The sequence below is a fragment of the Pongo abelii genome, chromosome 4, assembly GCF_028885655.2.
Source record: "Pongo abelii isolate AG06213 chromosome 4, NHGRI_mPonAbe1-v2.0_pri, whole genome shotgun sequence".
Classification (NCBI taxonomy): Eukaryota; Metazoa; Chordata; class Mammalia; order Primates; family Hominidae; genus Pongo; species Pongo abelii.
Window position 1 is genome coordinate 84,478,645 of NC_071989.2, and position 17,881 is coordinate 84,496,525.

General features: G+C 42.9%; 1 protein-coding gene across 1 annotated transcript; it reads left to right on the forward strand.

Annotated features, from left to right (window-relative positions):
• The first annotated feature begins 110 nt into the window (after nucleotides 1-110).
• On the forward strand, nucleotides 111-15,570 carry CRHBP (corticotropin releasing hormone binding protein). The gene is made up of 7 exons (XM_024247189.3): nucleotides 111-282; nucleotides 668-761; nucleotides 1,093-1,250; nucleotides 2,738-2,948; nucleotides 5,807-5,955; nucleotides 9,427-9,544; nucleotides 14,819-15,570. The coding sequence occupies exons 1-7, from the start codon at nucleotides 202-204 to the stop codon at nucleotides 14,974-14,976; spliced, it is 969 nt and encodes a 322-aa protein (XP_024102957.1). The 5' UTR covers nucleotides 111-201; the 3' UTR covers nucleotides 14,977-15,570.
• Nucleotides 15,571-17,881: the final 2,311 nt, after the last annotated feature.

Below are 17,881 nucleotides of genomic sequence, written 5' to 3' on the forward strand. Positions count from 1 at the left end.
ACTTTGTCAATGAGACAGGGTAACCCATGGTTACTGAGCTCCCATCAGTTAAGGGGCAGAGAGCCTCCGCTCCCCACTGCTCTATAAGAGACCCAGCAAAGGGACCCTACCAGCTTCTAGCTCTCAGTCTGCGCGAGGGTGTAGGAAGGAAAGCCCAGGACCTCCGGCGCAGAGCACAGCAGCTGCAGAGGCAAGGCCAGCATGTCGCCCAACTTCAAACTTCACTGTCACTTCATTCTCCTCTTCCTGACGGCTCTAAGAGGGGAAAGCCGGTACCTAGAGGTGAGCCACCCTTGGACTGACCCATCTCACCTTCCTTGCATGTTAGCCCTAGGCGGCAGGCACGCTGCCTCTGCTCGCAGCCTTTTGGGGTTCGCTGTTTCTTCCCTCTCTGCTGGATGCTTTCTTGCCCCTGGCTTCCCCTATCCTGTTCTCCCTCCTTGCCTCTGAGCATCCCAGACTGCCTGCCTGCCTTCCTCTGGCCGCTGGGGATACCCCGGCCTGATGGAGAGGGTCTAAGACCTTCCCGTCTTCTCCGGACACGGGAAAACATTACCCCTCTCTCTTTATTCGCTATGCTGAGTGGCAGGGAGGGTGCCCCGCTCCTGGTCCCCTTTTTTATCTCCAGCCCTTGAACTTTTCCGGACTGACTCATGTTCCTTGCCAGCTGCGGGAAGCGGCGGACTACGATCCTTTCCTGCTCTTCAGCGCCAACCTGAAGCGGGAGCTGGCTGGGGAGCAGCCGTACCGCCGCGCTCTGCGTGAGTCGAGGCTGCCCGGCTCGCGGGCGCCCGGGACGCGGGGAAGCTGGGACTCTGCGGAGGGCAGGGGGCTCGCGGACATCTCGGGGAAGGGGCTAGCCGGAACCGCCAGGGGCGCGGTCCCCCTAGCTAAGGATCGGTCGGCGGAGGCGCGCCAGGAGCGGAAGAGGGTGGCGCGCCCGGCGCGCAGGAACCCATCGCAGCCTAGGCTGGAGGTCGCAGCGCTGGGCGCTACAGAGCCCGGGAATGGGGCGCGCGGAGAGGGCCGCCAGAGGACGGCGCCGCGGCGGCTGCAGCCCGGGACTTATTGCCCCGTTCCCTCCTCCCCCAGGGTGCCTGGACATGCTGAGTCTCCAGGGCCAGTTCACCTTCACCGCCGACCGGCCGCAGCTGCACTGCGCCGCCTTCTTCATCAGCGAGCCCGAGGAGTTCATTACCATCCACTACGACCAGGTCTCCATCGACTGTCAGGGCGGCGACTTCCTGAAGGTGAGGCGCCCACGGCCAGCCAGCCCAGCCGGGAGGCGGGGCGGGGGGGGGGGGTCGGGGGGCGGCACGGGAGGGTTGGAAAGGGCTGGGGCGCTGCACCCAGCGTGGGGCTGCCGAGCGTGGGTAGCCAGTGGCACTTCTTAGACACTTCGCTGGTGCCCGAGTCGGAGAGGCGCATTCGAGGACCCCCACACAACGAGAATCTCGCCCTTACCCGAAGACCTCGACCCACACACATCCAGTAGGGCTGGGGCCGGTGCCTCTGGACGCTGCCATGGTTTAAATTCCCTTCTAGGCGCTTTCGAGGCCCTAGGAACTTCTAAAGACTTGAACTCGCAGCGCGGAACGCTGTGACGCAATCCGGGGCCGAGGAAAAATGATTAAAACCCAACAAGCTCTAGTGCTGGGGTCCACCAAGCGGGCCGTCTTGGTTAGAAGGCCCGCCCCACACGTCTCACATCTGAGCCCGCCTCGCTCCTGCTGGTCCACGCTCGGCAGAGCCGTTCCGAGCGCACAGAGGCTGTCTTCAGTGGGCGGGTGACCCGATTTTGGAGCAGTAGGGGACTGGCTGCCGAGGGGGCATCTAGATTGAGATAGGTGGGAGGGGAGGACAAGACCTCTAAGCTCACTGCCTCTCCAATTCCAGTCAGACTCCATAAGTATAACAGGGCAGCGTGGGATGGCTGATGGAGCTCTACTGTCCAATTAAAATAATCATGATTAACATCTCCAAAGTAGGATTATTTTGGAACCTGTCACATGCGTTAGAAATAATTTGTAGCTGGGTTGTTGGTAATTTTGCTAATGTGGACTAGATTGGACTCATTAAACTGGAGACGTATGGTGATTTTGAGGGTCAAGTCAATAGACTCTGATCCTTTGTTCAACTGCAAACTTTAACAAGTGAAGGAAAAATGTCCCAGGTAGCATACTAGCCATCATTGCCTGGCTGTTGAAGGAGTTCTTGACATTTTAAAGTAATATGTGATGATATTTTTTAAAAATGAGAAAAATGGGTGTATATAGCCATTAGCAGGTAAAGTTGCTGCTCCAGTTTTTTCTTTTGCTATCTATTTTCAAGATATTTTGTTCACATTTCAATGACTAGAGGAAAGAGAGAAGCTGCACGAAACCCAAATTATGCTTTTGTGGAATTCTTCTGAAGGTGAGAGGTAGAAAATATGACCAAGGTAAAAATGTACATTGTCCGTGGTTTTATTTACCAAAGTGGTTGAAATGATAAAGTATAAGGGTTTACTTACTTTGGAAGCTTTAAGGCTTATAAAAAATTAATACTATTACTTGCAAACAACCCTCACCGTCCAATATAAACAAATGAAAAGGCGAGCAGCCAGAGAGTGTGGACTGTCAATTCTTATTTATGACTGAAGGCCCATTGCTGGATGACTTCCCCCCGCTTTTCAACTCACTTCAGACCTCAGGAGTTGATGGAAATGATAGCATCAATGTCTGTATTTTTTTCAAAGGTATTTGATGGTTGGATTCTCAAGGGGGAGAAGTTCCCCAGTTCCCAGGATCATCCTCTCCCCACAGCTGAGCGGTACATAGATTTCTGTGAGAGTGGTCTTAGCAGGAGGAGCATCAGATCTTCCCAGAATGTGGCCATGATCTTCTTCCGAGTCCATGAACCAGGAAATGGATTCACATTAACCATAAAGACAGACCCCAACCTCTTTCGTAAGTGTTCTCAGTCAAAAGGCAGAACTTAGGATTCAGACCCGCTTTTTGAAAGTAGTATCATTGCACAGACTTACAGAAATTTGAACTGAGGAATGATTTGAATGGAAATTTTTTTGTAATTAGAAATGACCTAAAGGATAGTTTCTATTCTTTATTATGAAAATCAAATCACAGTTTTTAATTTATTTCCCAGGCTAGGTAGTATACTAATTTATGAAGAATACAATTCTATCTTTTCTCCAAAGTCTTGCTCTGAGCTCCTCAGGTTCTACAATGCATTTAGTGATAAGCTTTAATCTTCCAAGTCATTTCACTAATCCAGGATAAGCTTGAGTGATCGGATATAAAGTTGCAGTCTTAGAGATATTCAGGCACAGGCTTGAAAGTCTCCGTATCTTTCAGCCTGTGCCTGAATGTGGTAGACAGATATCATGCCCTGACCAGAGGGTTGGATTATAGCATTTCAATGTTACCTTCTGATTCTGAGCCCACCACTCTAATTTCGTTCATTTATGATGGACACACATGTAGCTTATGTTACACAACTGAACAGCCCAGGTCTAAAGCATATTATCTTACTAAAAATGTTTACTCCGCGGTGGTGTCATGCCTGTAATCCCAGCACTTTGGGAGGCCAAGGCAGGCGGATCACAGGGTCAGGAGATCCAGACCATCCTGGCTAACACAGTGAAATCCCATCTCTACTAAAAATACAAAAAATTAGCTGGGCGTGGTGGTGGGCGCCTGTAGTCCCAGCTACTCGGGAGAGAATGGCGTGAACCCGGGAGGTGGAGCTTGCAGTGAGCTGAGATAGCGCCACTGCATTCCAGCCAGGGTGACAAAGGGAGACTCTGTCTCAAAAAAAAAAAAAAAATGAGTTTACTTATCTGCTAATTGTTTTTTTCCCCATTAAGAGAAAAATCTGTTTAAAAAATTAGAAAAGGAACACATATCACTCATTTTTGCATACAGTAGAATTAATGGTAACACTTCATGTGGCTGAAAGATGGGGCCTAATCTGCCAAAGAATAATGTACTACTGATCTTTTGATTTCTAGTTCTGAAAAAACAAAAGAATTTTTGAAAAAGCCCCCCAAAAAGGCTGTTCCTGAGGACTGCAACAGAATAATTCTAGAAGACAAAATAAAGAGTTTCCCCTATATTTTGTTTAGTTAGAAATCAGAAACCTCCTGGGCCAGGCATGGTGGCTCATGCCTGTAATCCTAGCACTTTGGGAGGCCGAGGCAGGAGGATCACTTGAGCCCAGGAGTTCAAGATCAGGCTAGGCCACAAAGTGAGACCCTGTCTGTATTAAAACTTTTTAAAAAGTATATTAAAAAAAGAAACTTCCTAGAACCATCAAGGAATTTCAGTTCTTTTTGAAAGTAAGTATAATTAAAAATATGAAAAGGAGGCAAGAGGTGTTTCTGATCTGTTCTGATCAATGTTGATTCATCCAGTAATCAGAAAAAAAAGTACAAATTCTGATGCTTCTAGTTTCATATCTAGACTAATTACTGTATTGTAAATTTATTTATTTATTTATTTATTTATTTATTTATTTGAGACAGAGTGTTGCTCTGTCGCCCAGGCTGGAGTGCAGTGGTACGATCTCGGCTCACTGCAACCTCTGCCTCAGCCTCCCGAGTAGCTGGGATTACAGGCGCCAGTCATCATGCCTGGCTAATTTTTGTGTTTTTAGTAGAGACAAGGTTTTACCATATTGGCCAGGCTGGTCATGAACTCCTGACCTCGTGATCCACCCGCCTTGGCCTCCCAAAGTGCTGGGATTACAGGTGTGAGCCACCACTCCCGGGCAATGTATTGTAAATTTAGATTTGAGATATAAAACAAAAAATTGTAGAAGTTCTTGGGAGTAAATTAAACATTAAAAATGCACCTTTTAGTTATCACTTAACATGCAGCAAATATTTATCAGACTTAAGGCTGCTGTCTTTCATTTTTTTCTCAGCCTATTTTCTCACTATTAGAAAAATACTTAAAATAGGCCTGGCATGGGGGCTCACTCCTGTAATCCCACACTTTGGGAGGCTGAGGCAGGCGGATCACTTGAGGTCAGGAGGTCAAGACCAACCTGGCCAACGTGGTGAAACCCCGTCTCTACTAAAAATACAAAAATTAGCCGGATGTTGTGGCGCATGTCTGTAGTCCCAGCTACTCAGGAGGCTGAGGCAGGAGAATCACTTGAACCCGGGAGGCAGAGGTTGCAGTGAGCTGAGATCATGCCACTGCATTCTAGCCAGGGTGACAGAGCAAGATTCTGCCTCAGAAAAAAAAAAAAAGAAAAATACTTAAAATAAGCCTGGGGCCATGGTGAAGCTGCTGAGCTGCATCCTAGGCCCCCAGTTTTAAAATAAAAATTAAATTAAAAAAAAATAATAAGAATGAAAAAGAAAATACTTATTAATTATTTACTTTATTATTTAAAAATAGAGTTTGAGTTTTGGACTCACCATTAAGCCTCGATTTTTCCAGATTCCTAGCTTTAAGCTGGACTTTAGTTAACTCAAGTGTTCCTAGAACTACTACCAGCTAGTATTTGTTTGGGTGCTGAGTTATGTCTTGTGATTGTTATAAACAAGGTAACCCCCTAAGATTAACATTAGAAGCCCCCTCACAGCCCAGGGCCTCCTGACAATATCCATGTGTCACTGATGGTTTTTGTTCCCCAAATCCTTCCTGTCTCCAAATCGCTTTTGTGGTATATATGCTCTCTTCCTGGGCAGAAGGCCCTAGATGATGAACAGGAGCCCTAGAATAAGATACAATAAATGTCTATAAAAACCCAGCAAACCAAGTAATGGAAACATGAATTTTTTTTCTTTTCTACAAAGCCTGCAATGTCATTTCTCAGACTCCAAATGGAAAGTTTACTCTGGTAGTTCCACACCAGCATCGAAACTGCAGCTTCTCCATAATTTATCCTGCGGTGATCAAAATATCTGATCTCACCCTGGGACACGTAAATGGTCTTCAGTTAAAGGTGAGTTGCTTACTTGTTTCCTAACCATTTGATAAGGCCACAACTTTATCAGAGCAGAAGCAATCATATAGGGCAAACCTGGACACTAGCAAATTGGCGTAGTACGTTGCTCTGATGAACTCTTAAATCTCACACGTGTTTGCCCTAGCTGCTTTGACTAACCCCCTCTTCTATTTCAGTTATGCGGCAAGTTGCATACTCAGATGCCCCTTCTGACTACTTGAATACTTTCCTTGTGATGTAAGAAATGTTTTCAATTGGTAAAGTTGTGGTATATAATTACAATTGAACTCTCTTGTACTTGCCTCTTTTACAAAAATTCTCTCCTAGCAGAACGTAGTGTGAGTCATCTACACAGCTGTTTTTCTGATTATTGGAATTTTCTTTTGACATGAAGGAAGTATCTCATTGACAGAACTGTGTTGTGAAGGAGTGCTAACTGTAGCATAAAATACAAAATTGGATTTTTAGATTGCAAAATACAGTAAAGCTTTGAAAAGTATTTGGCATGACATTTAACTCAATACATTTTGCCTAAAAAATATTAGCCAAGAACCCCTATCAACTTGTTTTCGAATAAACTTCTGTATGGACTTTAAAATTCATGCTGAGTTTGACCGCATTTTCTTGCACTGGTAGCATTTTCCCTCTGAGTCATCCTCATTTCCTTCTACTTTCTCACATGACTAGGTTAAGATAACTCATGTATTTGCTGCTATCAAAGGCAGTCATAATTCCTAATCAGACAGATTTTAGTGAAAACCAAATAAATAGAACTAGGACTGAGAAAAGGAGTATATCCAATTTCCTTTAAGCCCTAAATTCATGGACTAGTGCCTGCTTTTTTTAAGTTGGAACTTAGTGGAAGAATAGTCCTTTGATAAGGACATTTTTGGGTATCTTTGGTACAGTCTTACTGGCTCGATATTATTCGTATGTCATTTTTGATGTAAAATATAGAAGATGAAAGGTGTGAGCACAGACTGGGAGATCTGCACTTTAGTTATTGGGGCTGTGGGGGTAATCTTGGTGTTTCCTCCCGAACAATTTAGAGCCTACAGTGTTCTAGGCATCTGTTCCTTCACAAAATATTTTTTGAATGCTTACCATGTACAAGGCACTATTGTAGATGCTGGGAATTATCAATAAACAAGACAGGTCCTGCTCACAGGGACCGTGCATTCAAGTGGAATGAGACAGGCAAAATTGCCATGTATTTCAAATGGTGATAAGTGCTATACAGAAGATGCAGCAGAGTTGTGTGGTAGACAGTGACTGGGAGCATGGGGGTGGATGGAGAGGCGGGGGCTCCTTGTGATAAAGTGGTCAGGAAAGAAACCTTTTGAGAAGTGAGACCTGGGTGATAGATCAGAAGGAGCCAGCAGCTGTGAGAACAGGGAGCAGAGGGAACAGTGCAGGGGCTCAGAGGCAGGAATGGGCTTGCTGGATTCCAGAAATGGAAGGAAGAGGAGGATTGGCATAAAACAGCTTCAGGGAGATGGGCAGGGCCAGAGTGTGGTGAGCCCTGCAGGCCACATTAGGGAGTTTAAGTGCAGTGGTAAACCACTGAAGGAGTTCAGGGAGGAAAGCAATATGATCTGATGTACGCTGTCTAAAACGTCACTGTGGCTTCCATGCAATGAATGGGCTGTAGGGCCATGCCACCCTTTTTATGGCCCTGGTGAGATGCTTCTTTAGTTATTATTAATGTATCTATCAAGATTATTTTCTTAAACCTCCCAGATTTCTATGTATTGGAAGATGAGTTCCACCAAAATAAACAAAACCAAAAAAGCTTCAATTTTGCACATTGAGTTGGTGTGAGGATCTTACATTTGGTACAAGGGATGTAAGTACTTTTTGTTTGTTTGTTTTTGTTTGTTTTTTTTTTTTTTGAGATGGAGTCTCGCTCTGTCACCCAGGCTGGAGTGCAGAGATGCAGTCTCGGCTCCCTGCAACCTCTGCCTCCCAGGTTCAAGCAATTCTCCTGTCTCAGCCTCCTGAGTAGTTGGGATTACAAGCATGAGCCACCACACCTGGCTAATTTTTTTTTGTATTTTTAGTAGAGACAGGGTTTCACCATATTGGCCAGGGTGGTCTCGAACTCCTGACCTCAAATGACCCACCTGTCTTGGCCTCCCAAAGTGCTGGAATTACAGGCGTGAGCCACCATGCCGGTCAGTACCCTTCTAAATGCCTGAATGTGTGTGCTTATGTGTGTGTGTGGGTGTGTTCTAAGTTCTCTATTTTAGATTTTGGTTCCTATGTGTTAAGGTCTATCTAGTTAAGTACTGAGCACCTTGTCACATTCCACTAGATCTCTTAATGAGCACACTTCAATGAAGAAGAGGATCACAGGCAAAATTGTGGGGACCAGTACAAATGAAAATGTGGGAGCCCTTATTACAATTTTATTAAAATGCAGCAGAGCATTAAACCAAGCATAGAGCCCTTCTAGGCACTGGCTTTCTGTGGCTGCACAGGTGGCGTACTTGTGAGACTGCCGTGATCATGGGAGATGGAGGCTCAAAGTACTTTTGGGACTGAGAGTGGTTGCTTTGTTTGTGTTGGAAAGTGAGGCACGGGGATTGCTGTGGACAAGACAGTGTGGAAGAAATGAAAAGGCTGGGTGAGGTGGCTCACACCTGTAATCCCAGCATTTTGGTAGTCCGAGGCAGGAGGATCCCTTAAGGTTAGGAGTTCAAGACCGGCCTGGGCAATATATCAAGGACCCATCTCTACAAAATTAAAAAAAAAAAAAAATGAAGGGAAGCAGGAAAAGGTGATCATGGTGGACCACACAAATCTTTAGAATGAATTCTTTTGAGTAGCTTGAAATAAATTTGTTTTAGTTGAAAGGAGAAAGATCATGGTAACTGTAGCTAACTTGGGCCCCAAATCAGGGTTTTATTATTTCTTTAGTATACTCATAATTAAACAAAATTCTTATTGGTAGAAATGAGGTGTTCCAATAGCACACAAAGTTCCTTTACAAAGAAGAAGAAAAGAGATGAAGTGAAGGAAAAACGGATGTGAAAGCCCTGTTTATAAAATGTAGGTATTTGACTTCACTTAACTGTGACTGCATGCATGAAGAAATTCGAGTGATTCAGTATGTATGTCCAAATGATTTGAAAAGTAAAGCATTTTTTGGTTGAATTTCCACACATCTTATATGGAGTTTACAGATTTCCACTTTATCATTCCAGTCCTTGAGCTTAAAAAAAAAGAAAAAAACATGTACACACATTTCTAAAAAAAATGATTACTCAACTGATTTAGAAAAGCAATTTTTATGATTTTTTCTCTTTTAAGTGTCTTTTAATTTCCGGAGTCCCAGATGTTAAATTAAATGGTATTGCCAGGATGTTGAGGGCTGATTGAGTGAATTCATGGACCCGCTGTTGGTCAAATGGTTTGACTTCTGTAATTGGTTTAAATGTGTCTTTCTCTGCTGCTTTATTCCCTTAGAAATCCTCAGCAGGTTGCGAGGGAATAGGAGACTTTGTGGAGCTGCTGGGAGGAACTGGATTGGACCCTTCCAAGATGATGACTTTAGCTGATCTCTGCTACCCGTTTCATGGCCCGGGTGAGGTATTTCTTTGATTATTATGTATGTGCCTATCAAGATTGAAAAAAAATAAGTACTCCCCCAATATTTTCTACATTGGAAGGCGAGTTTCACCAAAAAAACCTTCAATTTTTCACACTGAGCCAGTATGAGGATTTGAGGCTATGTATAACATCAGTATCTTTACCAAAATATCTGACATTGGGAGAGAAACCTTTGAAGCAATAAAGGTTGGCCTTAAGTAAAACTATGAAAAAGACAAAGCTTTTAAAATCTGCATTCTTTCCATTTTCTTGGGGGTCTCTGCTTTCATTTTCTAGAGACTAAAGAGTTTACTAACTGAAACACTTATGGTTCAAATAGTAGATGTATCATCAATTAGTAATAGGATAATAATGAAATAACTGTTTTTTATGTATGTGTATGTATGTGTGTGTGTTACTCATAGTAAATAAACAACGAAGTGATAAGCTTTATTAGAAATTCTTAGAACTGCTAAAAGTCTATAACTTCTTATCGGCTAAACTAGCCTCTCAAAGGCCAGTGTAACACAGAGGTAAATTCTGAAATCTAAAAGCGGTCACCAGTAATAGAAGACTGGTTTAGTTGGCACAGCATATGCCAAATAGAACCAGATCTATATCAGAGACAAGTGAGGATTTTCACTTTTTTATGCTCATGTCAGGTGAGGATGGATGGGACTTCATGACCTCGTGACCAGATAACTCAATGAAGTCTGGGGGAGGTGGGGGAGAGGAGTCATAAAACATTCCTGTAGAGGTCACTCCCATAGCTTTACTTCAGACACAGGAGTCCTAGATTAACATTAAAGAGACAAAACAGAAGAAGAACAGTAGTCTCTAATCTCAGTTAATTCTTACTGTAGCCTCCTTCCTCTCCTGTCACTGCAGATCATTAACCAGCTAGGCAATGAAGCTGCAAAGCAGACAGTCCTCTTGATCAGCTGTTACCTGTAATAATTAAAACCAGGCCAGACCACCAGTATTTTCTGTCTCTGAGTTGATGACGGACAAAACATCTCTAAAATAGAATTAACATATAGTCAGCCCTCCTTGACTGTGGATTCCCCATACATGGATTCAACCAATTGTAATAGAAAATATTCAGCGTAGGCCGGGCGCAGTGTCTCACGCCTGTAATCACAGCACTTTGGGAGGCCGAAGTGGGCAGATTACTGAGGTCAGGAGTTCGAGACCAGCGTGGCCAATACGATGAAACCCCGTCTCTACTAAAAATATAAAAAAATTAGCCAGGCATCATGATGCACACCTGTAGTCCCACCTACTTAGGAGGCTGAAGCAGGAGAATTGCTTGAACCCGGGCAGTGGTGGTTACAGTGAGCTGAGATTGTGCCACTGCACTCCAGCCTGGATGACAGAGCGAGACTCGACAGAGTGAGATTCTGTCTCAAAAAAAAAAGAAAATATTCAGTGTAATTCCTGAACTTTGGGAGGCTGAGGCAGGAGGATCGCTTGAGCCCAGCAGTTTGAGACCAGCCTGGGCAACATGGCAAGACCACACCTTCATAAAATAAAAAAAAAAGAAAATAATCAGGTAAAAAAAAAACACACAAAAAAATACAGTATAACAACTATTTACATAGCTTTTACATTGTATTAGGTACCATAGGTAATCTACAGATGATTTAAAGTATATGGGAGGATGTGTGTAGTTTACATGGAAATAGGTAAAGGTAAAAGGTAGCCATTTACATCAGGGGCTTGAACATCTGTGGATTTTGGTATCCGTGGGATGGGGAGCATCTTGGAACCAATCTCCTGAGGATACCAAAGGATGAATTATACAAAAGTCAGCACTAAAGCCTGATATGCACTCCACCCTCCCCCAGATACACCGGTATTCTAAAAGTTTCAGATGAGATTTAAGGTAGGAGTGGGCTCAAAGCAAGCTTTCTAATCAAGGTAAAGGCAAAAGATTTCCAAAATCCCACTTTGCTGAAAACTAGAGGATTCTCTGATGCTAATTGACACGAGCCCTGGTTTAAACTGTCAGTGCATGCGGCTTCTTTAGCCTTTTGGGTGCATGATCTGAGGCACTGAAGTACTTCCATGCTCATGATTGGAGAGCACCTTTGAGGAGATATACCTCAGCTGGGTTAAAAAGTAAGCCAAGGATTAAAGAACAATCAGGCTTTACAATTTAGATAATTGAAGCCAAAGTCATTTTTCTGCTTGAGTGATATAACTTGAATTAGAAAAAAAGTTGATTCTAAAGCCAGAAAACCACTTTTGCCTACATTACCTAGGTAACTGAAACCGCTTTTAAGACAATTTTAAGGCTTGAATTATATCACTCTTTGGTTCATTTTAGACTTTATTCCGTTACTGGAAGGAGGACCTTGAGTGTAAGTTGTCCAGGTTCTTGGCGTTTTGAACAAAGAATTGGACAAAACGCACAAAGTAACAAAGGAATGAAACACAGGAACGAAGTAGCCGAAGCAGGGATGTATTAAAGGGAGAAAGCACTCCGCAGGGTGGGAGTGGACCCTAGCGAGCGGTTCAAGGGCCCGGTTACAAAAGTTTTCTGGGTTTCAAGTACTCTTTTCTTTTGTTTTGAGACGGAGTTTCACTCTTGTTGCCCAGGCTGGAGTGCAATGGTGCGATCTTGGCTCACCGCGACCTCCGCCTCTTGGGTTCAAGCGATTCTCCTGCCTCAGCCTCCCGAGTAGCTGGGATTACAGGCATGTGCCACCATGCCTGGCTAATTTTGTATTTTTAGTAGAGATGGGGGTTTCTCCATGTTGGTCAGGCTGGTCTCGAACTCCTGACCTCAGGTGATCTACCCGCCTCAGCCTCCCAAAGTGCTGGGATTACAGGCGTAAGCCACTGCTCCTTTTGAGGTTCCTATCAATTACTCTTTATCTGGATGAAGGATTTGGTTTGTGGCTAAAGGCTGAGGTGAATTGGCACCCTATGCAGTTGAAGAGATAGCCCATGCTTGGCCCATGGCCAGTCCAAGGCACTCTCCCTTTCCTTGTGAGATGTGGAAGGAGAGGGTTGTAGGGAGACTAGCCTTTGATCCTTTGCTACTCGGGCTTGGGGGAGATGCGGTTTTTCCTTTTGGTTCAGCTTTAGGAAGTTTGCATTAATTGGCCTTAGGTTCCCTGCCCCCAGACCCAGGTGTTTTCCTTTTGATCCAGCTTTGGGAAGTCAGCACGAATTGGCCTCAGTTTCCCTGCCACCAGGCCTTGGTGTTTTTCCTTGATTCAGCATGAACTGACCTTAAGTTCCCTGCCTCCAGACCCTATTCTCCTGCCTTAATTCTTTTCTTTCTTTATCATGTTTCCATGAGCCCCTCCCAAGTTGTTCAGTGTTGAACCATTAGGGACCTTGCCCTTTACATTGGATTTTGTTAGGAACTAGTTCAAAATAATAAATAAATAATAACTAAAGAAAATAGGACATATTATAAAGATTAAAGTCCAGGGTAAGATCAGAAAAAGAATGACCTCCAAATTGTTTAATGAAAAATAAATTTGGCTGGGTGTGGTGGCTCAAGGCTGTAATCCCAACATTTTGGGAGGCTGAAGCAGGCACATCACTTGAGGTCAGGAGTTCGAGACCAGCCTGGCTAACACAGTGAAACCCCATCTCTATTCAAATTCAAAAATTAGCCAGGTGTGGTGGCACACAACTGTAATCCCAGCTACTGGAGAGGCTGAGGCAGGAGAATCGCTTGAACCTGGGAGGCAGAGGTTGCAGTGAGCCAAGATGGCACCACTGTACTCCAGCCTGGATGACAGAGCAAGATCCTGCCACAAAAAAAAAAGAAAGGAAAGGAAAAGAAAAATAAATTTGGACCTCGTGGTAGAAGCTTAACTAAACTCCCTGGTACTTATATTAAAATAATTATAGGGCTTTTATTTATTATGTCATCAAATTGACTTTTATCTCAATAACTCTGTTGAACTGTTTACTTCATTTAAACCCAGGTACGTGTTTGAGTGGTACCCATTACACAAGGACAATGATAGCATTTCTTAAAATTTAAAAACACCTTATAGAGATAAAGTGAGGAAAAGAAAGATTGAGAAAACTAAAACAGCAGAAACGATTATTATAGGGCAGATAAATCTTGCCTCAGGAGCCAGCTTGGATAAATAAATAGGATAAATAAAAGGAAAGTAATTCTTAATAAAAATAATATGAGTTTCAATATATAATCCATACAGAGGAGATATAAAAGTTGGCAGATCTTATATAAATAATGAATAAGATTGGATTTTTTTTTTTTTTTTTTGAGATGGAGTCTCACTTTGTTGCCCAGGCTGGGGTGCAGTGGTGTGATCTCAGCCCACCACAACCACCGCCTCCCAGGTTCAAGCAATTCTCCTGCCTCAGCCTCCCAAGTAGCTGGGACTACAGGCGCGCACCACCATGCCTGGCTAATTTTTGTATTTTTAGTAGAGACGGGGTTTCACTATGTTGGCCAGGCTGGTCTCAAACTCCTGACCTCGTGATCCGCCCACCTTGGCCTCCCAAAGTGCTGGGATTACAGGCATGAGCCACCGTGCCCAGCTGAATAAGATTGGATTTAAGAGAAGCAAGGATATCAGAAGCCATTTCATATAAATAGTACAGAAAAAATCAGAGAAAAGTTGTAAGTGGATAATAGAACAAAAACTAGTATGTTCAGTGTATGTCTATACGATGCAAATGATTTTTTTGTTTATGTATAAAACAGAGTTTTTGTTTAAATTCAGAAAATGATAAACAGGTGATTTTTTTTTTTTTTTTTTTGGTCTACATAAATGTCCCGCAGTACATTCTATCCTCTAGCCCCCACTAAATGCCCCTTGCAACCCTAGATCTGGTGACAACCAAAAACTGCCACTGCAAATTTCCAACCTGTCCTTAGAGGGCAGTACTGTTTCCACTGCAATCCCTGAACCCTAGCAACTGTGCACACTCCAGACTGATTGCCTTTGCCTGCCTTTACCACTTAGGCTTTGCAGGCAAAAAAGGCCGAGGAGACATCTTCTTGCCTCTTTCCAGCTAGTTTTATTTTTCTAATAGTGTTGTCGCACATGAGGAGAAAGACTGAATTCAATTACACTATTCTATAACTAATTATAAGTCATAATAAAAATGAAACAGAAACATTTCAAGTGATAGTAGATGCATGGTTTGAGTATGTGAGAGGAAGACAGGTCTCCTTGCTTTCATTACGTTTAAGTGATCCCGTCATTTAAATGATGACTGTGTGGTTTCTAACCTGCTGGGAAACTTTTATCTTTTCCATCCATTATAGCCCAGATGAAAGTTGGCTGTGACAACACTGTGGTGCGCATGGTGTCCAGTGGAAAACACGTAAATCGTGTGACTTTTGAGTATCGTCAGCTGGAACCGTACGAGCTGGAAAACCCAAATGGAAACAGTATCGGGGAATTCTGTTTGTCTGGTCTTTGAATAACCAACCCAATGATTTACATGCTGATAGCTAAGTGAGTTTTTAATGGCCATTGTGTATGATTTTGATGCACAACTAGTTAAAAGCCTTTCATACCAGTCAGTATTCCCAGCCTTGAGCGCGCACTCACACACACACACACACACACACACACACACACATGCATTAATTTTTGTACTTTGCTTCTTTTATGTTTGTAATCTGTAAATGAACACATGGCAGAAAATAAGCCCCTGATTGGTAGGATCATAGTTCTAAATGGAAATGTTTGTAATTCTTTGATGTGCTACGAACCTGAAACTGGTAAGACAAGCACAAAGCAATGTGCAATAAAAAAATTGTATCTCAAGGGAAAATACTCAAAGAAAGAAAAGTGGCAGCACTTATATTAGTTTTATAACAGGAACAAGTCTTGTGTGTAGCAAAGTAGTTGCATCTGTTTATTTTCTATTTATTATTGTTACAATAGATAATAGTTATAGCAATTATTTATTGATTTGTAACAACTTGTTTTTAACCAAACTTTGTAGCATGGAAAAAATTTTCCATCCACAAATACAAACATGAATAAATATATTCAGAATGTTGGCACCTTGATGTTGGGCTTTATTTGCTTTCCTGAGTAGTCCTCTTTCTTGTTACCATCAGAAAGTAATGTTATCATGTGGTGCAGAGCCAAATGCTGAGCTAAATCATTTTGGACTTCTTAGAGCTAGAAGAACTCTGGGCCATTGAAGCAGAGTTATTTAGAGGAGAGGTGGAATTGCAGTGTTTGCACAAGCAACACTAACTGGTCCTGGCAGGGAAGCGGGTGCAGAGATTCGTTTTCCACTATCCTCAGAATACATGTTTTTGTCACAATATGCATTTCTACAAAGACAGCAAGGACCTTACAACTCTCACAGACACAATTTGCAGAAATCTGAGTACTTCTTTGATACTGAAGGCAGTTTACTGTTGACTGAGCCTTGTTCCGTGTTTGGCTTAAAACAGAATGTAGTATATAAAAGACATCTTGGAGCAAAAAGCAAGGTTCTAAGCTACAAAGAAAATTTTTTTTTTTTTTTTTTTTTGAGACAGAGTCTTGCTCTGTCATCTAGGCTGGAGTACAGTAGTGTAATCTCACCTCACTGCAACCTCTGCCTCCCGGGTTCAAGCGATTCTTCTGCCTCAGCCTCCCAAGTAGCTGTGGTTACATGTATGCCACCATGCCTGGCTAATTTTTGTATTTTTGGTAGAGGCAGGGTTTCACCATGTTGGCCAAGCTGGTCTCAAACTCCTGGCCTCAAGTGATCTACCGGCCTTGGCCTCCCAAAGTGCTGGGATTACAGGCATGAGCCACTGTGCTGGGCTAGAAAATTCTTTTAAGGGAACTCTTTACTTTGGATTAGTAGATGAAAGCTTCAAACTATTCCATAATTAATGGCCTTATTATGGCTCCTGAAACATATTTAATATGAAATTCACTGGCATATACTGGGATCCTATACACTGGGCTTGTTGACAACATCTGAAAACCAACCCAGCTAATTGGAAGTGTTTCAGATACCTAGGATTTGGCACAAGTTTTGGCTCAGTAGGTATTTTGGAATGAGTGACTACTTTAGCAAATTAATGAATAAATGCCTGAATGGATGGATGGTTGGATGGATGGACGGATGACTATAATTCTTGATTAGTTATATAAAATATTGGATTTTTCATTTCACAGAAACTAAATTCTTTGAAGCAGGAGGTTGAACCCTTTTCTTAAAAAAGATAGTCACTCTAGCAACCCAAGAATTAAGGAAGTTACTTTTATCACCATCAGAAGTTTCTGGCTCTTAACCTTCATGACTCCCTCATGCTGAGTAAAATGCACTTTTCTATTGCATCTCACCATGAAAGTTAGGAAACTTGCTTTTATTTCTAAGGGATATTTTGCAAGCTGATTAGCCTCTCTGCAGTAAGACAGGTGCTCCTGTGGTCCTTAAGCCCTGACATTCTGTGGTCATTTGTGACATGCTTTACTTCAAAGCTTGTTAGTGAACAAAAGCTTACATTCTTTGAGAGGATGTCCACCCTGGTGAACTGTCCATGTTTTATTCTTGGACTGTCTGCTACTTAGCCTATGTTCCAAAAGGATGGGGCAGCTTTCTGGAAACAAAATGGTAAATGAAATCTCTGGGGGAGATTTATAGGTTGTGTCTTCACTGGCATATCCATCAAGCGAGTAAAAGTTTATATGAAACAGTATGACTTTCTAAGCAAGGAAGTGTAGTGTAGTGGTTAAGGTCATTGACTCTGCAGCCAACCCTCTTGGAATCCCAGCTGTACCACTTACTTGAGCAAGTCACTTATAAGTCTCCATTCCTTACTTTTTAATCTGTAAAATTTGGGTAATTTACAGTACTTTTACAGAAGGATAAAGGTGCCTTCTTCAAAAGGTTTTCGGTCACATTAAATGGTTAGATATATTTAAAGCTCAAGACCTGTATCTCACATGTGTTGGCTGTTATTTTTATTTTTGTCTCTTCTAAGCAAATATGCCATTCTGGGTCCTCTGTACTCTTATTGGGACATTTGCTTTGTACGATGAAGGATTTGCACTAATTCAATTATACTGTTTCATCCCAGGACATATGTGAGGAAGCTAGGGTTAGTTAGGGTTGTTGTCTGTCACTGAGAAGCATAGTAACCCCAGCCCTAATCCTCACTCTAATCCTAACGTTTGAGGGTAGATCATGTCAGGATTTATCTAATTCACACACATCTCTTCTCACAGCTCACCCCTGTCTGCAGGCACTGCACTGCTCCAGGACCAATCCCGACCTTGGGCAAGAGGAATTTGAATAGCTCTTGTCTGACGTTCTGGTCATGAACAAATTGTCTCATAAATTGTCTGGACTATCTGCCCTTCTGCCC